This window comes from Morchella importuna (genome assembly GCF_003444635.1).
Source record: "Morchella importuna strain M04M26 chromosome Unknown Morimp01GS038, whole genome shotgun sequence".
Classification (NCBI taxonomy): domain Eukaryota; kingdom Fungi; phylum Ascomycota; class Pezizomycetes; order Pezizales; family Morchellaceae; genus Morchella; species Morchella importuna.
Window position 1 is genome coordinate 540,884 of NW_025763435.1, and position 4,782 is coordinate 545,665.

The 4,782-nt window shown below is 48.7% G+C and overlaps 1 protein-coding gene across 1 annotated transcript; it reads right to left on the reverse strand.

Annotated features, from left to right (window-relative positions):
• Nucleotides 1-3,891: 3,891 nt before the first annotated feature.
• LAJ45_09766 (uncharacterized protein) lies at nt 3,892-4,474 on the reverse strand (the record flags this gene model as incomplete). Its single annotated transcript, XM_046119305.1, has 2 exons — nt 3,892-4,363; nt 4,440-4,474. 2 exons carry the CDS (start codon nt 4,472-4,474, stop codon nt 3,892-3,894), a joined length of 507 nt encoding a protein of 168 aa, XP_045967627.1.
• Between the last annotated feature and the right edge of the window lie 308 nt (nt 4,475-4,782).

Genomic DNA, 4,782 nt, shown 5'->3' on the forward strand with positions numbered 1-4,782 from the left:
GGGACTAGACCAGGACATTAGCGCATTTTATTTTATTTTATTTTATTTACCTCTCGTGGCTCTAGTGTAGGGTACGATCTTGAGGAACTTTTCTTTACCTTTTATATCGCATGGGTGGGGCTGGCTATGTATGCCATCTATATACCCTTTTCTTACCCCCTCCACCTCCCCATTGTTTGCTTTTTTATTATCTCTTTCAGGAGTTTGTTTGGCATTTTTCTATTTTACCTACCTCTTTCTTGGCTATCTTACTATTGTTGAAACATAGATGTCCGAGGACTTGCCCGAGGGTGTGTTCTAGCTAATTCCTACCGAAAATTTGTTCGATGGTAGTGAGACAGGACTGGTTGTACGGATAACTATTGCGTCTCGGTATGGGTAGACATGCGGAGATAGTTTTCTTCGTGGTAAAGCAACTATGGCTGTGTCTTCTTGATTGTATTTTTTGTATATATCGGTTTTGTTTATTTCTTTGGGGGGAAAATGGGTGGTGGGGGTCGGTGGGGGTCGATGGAAGGGGCTAATCATACATAAGGTATTAACATTTATGGAACTCAGGTGTAATGGTATGAATTGTATCATGTGTGAAGATCTCTAGTGCTATTGATGTTTGCGGCAAAAAAATGGTATCGATAAATTTCATATCGTGGGCGGGTCGAAGTATGATCGTGCGCGGTTTCTAGTCACCACTTTAGTGAGAATTCTATATCTATAAGCTTTTTGAGAGAATGTCTAGGTCAGTAAGCAACAAGTACGGTAACACCACACCATACAGCTATGATTTCAGGTTCCCTGAGCAGATAGGATTTCCACCTTAATCGTTATGACCCAATTGCAATGCCGTCCGTCCCGTTTGTCCGTTTAGTGACGAAAGCCAACCAACACTTCTGGTCACAACGCGGAAGGCTATATTCGTAAACACGTTAATGCCCTCAACCTCTGGCCCAAACCATAACCCAATCCCAGACCCACAGCTCTGCCCGGGATTTCGTCAAGGCATTTACCTGGACCACAGTTGTAGCCCAGTCCCGGTGCCTGTTTCAACAACCGTCTATAGATCGCATACCCCGGATGGCACCTGCTACTCACTCCAAGGTATGTGCACGTTTGGTGCACATACCCCAATCATGTCTAGCACTTGACATAATCGCACAGTAGAATGTCTGCAGACCAGTGTCGAGTAGCTCCTTACTCGTAGCTAAAGTCTTGTGTCACTGGGCACAATTCTCAATTACCCTTGCTCTTGAAGGGAGGTTGTGGGGTGACAGGATCAAAAGCTGAGAGTTAAGTGTCGTAGTTTGGGTCTAAGAATGCCGATAGGCCATTCCGTGTTGCACATTTTCTTGCTCTGTGTTTGTTGTCCCATCGGGCAGCAGATCGCAGGGAGGAACGCATCACAACCCATCACTCGCAATCCACGCCCCGCGCGCGCCCGTTCTCAAAACCCCACCGCCTACTATATAACACTATACTTTACATACTACATCCTACAAATTAAACGGCGGCAACCAAACAACCGTAATAACAGCCAGCTTACCCGCCCAAAGCCCAAAGCCCAAATAACGTGTTTGGAATGAAACAACCAGCCTTATCCCACAACCCTGGTACCCTGCCTGCCCTGTCTTGCCCCGTCTTGCCTTGTAGTTGCGAACTTAGCCGTATGACAGCAACCCGGGATGGTCTGTTTTACGTTGCCGTAAGCAGCGTAAAACAAGCGTGCGGGCTTTAACTTAAAGCCTTATGTACGTTCTTAAGTGCTGACTACGTGTTATGGGTAGAGTGTACATGTAGGGTAAAACCAAGGTCTAATTCTGCCCTCCTGAGGGGGTAATGCTCGTAAGCGCAGATGTGGTATGACTAAAGGAAACAGAGCGGTGCTGTTCTTTTGTGCTTTCTAGGCTGGGTATATCGCGGGTCAGGCAGGTCATGTCGTTGGCGAGGAGTAGGATGACTACTACTAAGCCGAACGGGTACGCAGTAGTGGTAAGAAGAGACAAGTGGTTGCTTGTCTTTTGCATAATCGAGACAGAAGTAAGATATCTGCCCCCGATCGATTTTTTGAGGGTTTTCCAGAAGCACTGCGTTGGACATGAGATATCACTCGTGATTTACTCTTAGGTTTCCTTTTTGGGCCATATAGTTTTTCTTGATAGGCGATTGGATGGCGATATGTGCGTTCTCATAACTCGCGGGTAAGTAATATGGCGCACACAAATGCGCATCTCGATTCTCAAGAGGAAAGATATCGCGCGGTGCAGTAGTATGCAAGGGGCCGAACATTCGAAACTTCACATTTACGTTCCGCTCCTTCCGCAGGGTTCTAGAATGAGAATGTGCGCAGCCAAGTTGAAGCCTATAGGCGGGGAAAACGATGCTTATCTTATACCTTATACTGACTAATATTATTATTTGGTGCTCAGTATTTGGTTTGATAGATATCTAAGTGTGCTGCTTGAACAAACTTCTACGCCCCGTTTCAACTGGACGAGAACCACGAAAGTAGATCGAACCACTCGGCTTCTGCACTTGGTGGGAGCAGCTACGTACGTACGTAACCAAGACCACAGCCCATCCGTCACACAGAAAGCCACCCTCAGCTCGCACGTAAGGTAAAGTGCACATCTGGAACCAGCCAAGTAGTCGCACATCAGCTCAAGAACACTCTTATACCCACAAGGCCAATATACAATGATCGCATCTCTGGGAAAACGTCACGAAGAGAAGGCCGCGCGGGCAGGGCGCAGATCTTCATTAAAGACCCGGGTGGTGCGCGTGCGGGGCAGGCTTGGGGTTTGCATGGGTTTGTCTGAGATCGATGGACGAGTGCCGCTAGGATTGGGGGTTAGGTGTGCTGTGGTGCAGTGCTTCGGGGATTTTGATTCTGGGATGTTGATTGGGGTAGATACCTGGAAGTACGTGGTGTTTAGAGAGGCGGTCAGGAAAGGTTAACGGAGCTATCTACTATTACATAGCGATTCAGTAGAAAATGAAGATGAAGGTAAAGTCATCCCGTAGAAGGCGTACTACTACGTAAGCTAGCTCCGAAATCGGAGAAATGGTTGAAGTTTCATGAAATGCAGCGTAAGCTTAGCCTAACGTCTCCGGCAGTAAACATCAACAAAAAGCAAAAACAAAGATATCGCCCTCCCGTGTTTCCAGGACTGGGTGCCATATTTCGGAAGACCATTTTTGCTCCGCAGTAAACGCTCTTGCAGGCAGTTTGATAGACTCACCGACAATCGCCACGCCTAATGTGTCCCCATTTCTGCCAGGACGATGCCGGCATGTAATTGCGGGCATGTTTCATCAACGGGCTTGCAGCAAGGCAGGGCGGGGCGGGGCGGCGTTTGCCGATAGGTTGAGCTTATTTTCTCTGTACCGTGGTACCTGGCAGGGTGGAGATAAGTACATGTACTCTAGATAGAGTAGTATGGAGTAGGAGCCAGCTCTGTGAATCTGCAGACGGGGCTACTTGTAGTACTCACGGCAACTGCTTCAGTCGTTAAGTTAAACAAGTAAAGTGAAGATACTCTACGGTGCATAGGCTGTTTATGTAAAATTGATCATTGCATGCAGAGGCTAATAATCGATGGACGGAGATCCCCGTGTGTACTATGGAGAGCGCAACGGACAGGGCAGGGAACCGGGTACCAGAACGAGATTTGACATTCACTCTCACCCGAAATTGCGTTGACTGCTTTTGTTACTCGCATGGAGAAATTGGTTTTTAGATTGAGATCGTTGCTCAATTCAATTCAACACTCAAAAACCCAGTCGCAAAAATCCCCAGTTGCTGGTAAATAAACCATAATGGGTTGCGGGACGAGCAAAAAAAGGACAGTATCAACTAAAGCCTACAGCTAGCTAGACGCAGCAATATCAATTCCCCATCTACTCATCCTTGGCCTCCTCGGCCTCCTTACTCCCCTTCTCTACCAGCCTCCCCACAAGCAGGTACTTGCCCTCGAAATGGCTCGCCCACCCGGCCAAGCTCTCCTTCTCCTCATCCGTCAAGTCTTCAAGCTTATCAATTGGCTTATCCAGCGGCGTCAGCATTTCCTCATCGAAGCTATTCTTCGCCAACCCCCGTGACGCATCGCGCCCCGCAAAGTTCGAGTACGGCCCGCCGGGGCCATAGAACGACTTGCCGGCAGTGACGTCAAAGACGCGGCCCTCGACCGCTAGGTAGACGCTCGGCGACTCCGTCCCGTTGTAGGGGCTTAGCGTCTTCGGCGTGAAGGTGCGGAAGACCCGCGGGGCGTCGTGTTTGATGTTTGAGGGCGGCGCGGGGCGGAGGCGGCTGTAGATTATGTAGACGGCCAGGGAGAGGAGGATCAGGTTCACGGGAGTGAAGATTGACAGCCTGGTTCGGTCGTCGCCGAGGTGTTAGTAATATAGAGCTTCTTGGAGACGGGAGAAAACCTGGGATGGAGACGGACGCTTGTGCCTCTACGGCGGTGGATTCGTGCGGCATGGTAGTGGATAGTTATTTATTTTATTGGCTCAATTCTTTTCTCGGTAGGTGGACGGGATGTTAATAGAGTGGATCCGAGGAGGCGAGAAAGTAGCTGTTGTGGTGGTGGTGGTGGTGGTGGTGGTGGTGGTTGAGGAGGCACTGGTGATGATGATGGAAGATGAGTTGAGGTTGATTCCGGTGACGTTTATTGGATTACCTAGACCGTAGGTGTTCTGGTTCCTGTTCTGGTTGCTACGGAACGGAGTCAAAAATGTCTAGAGTTTGTCATCCTAGAACGCCAGGGACGGTGCAATACTAATTGCTAG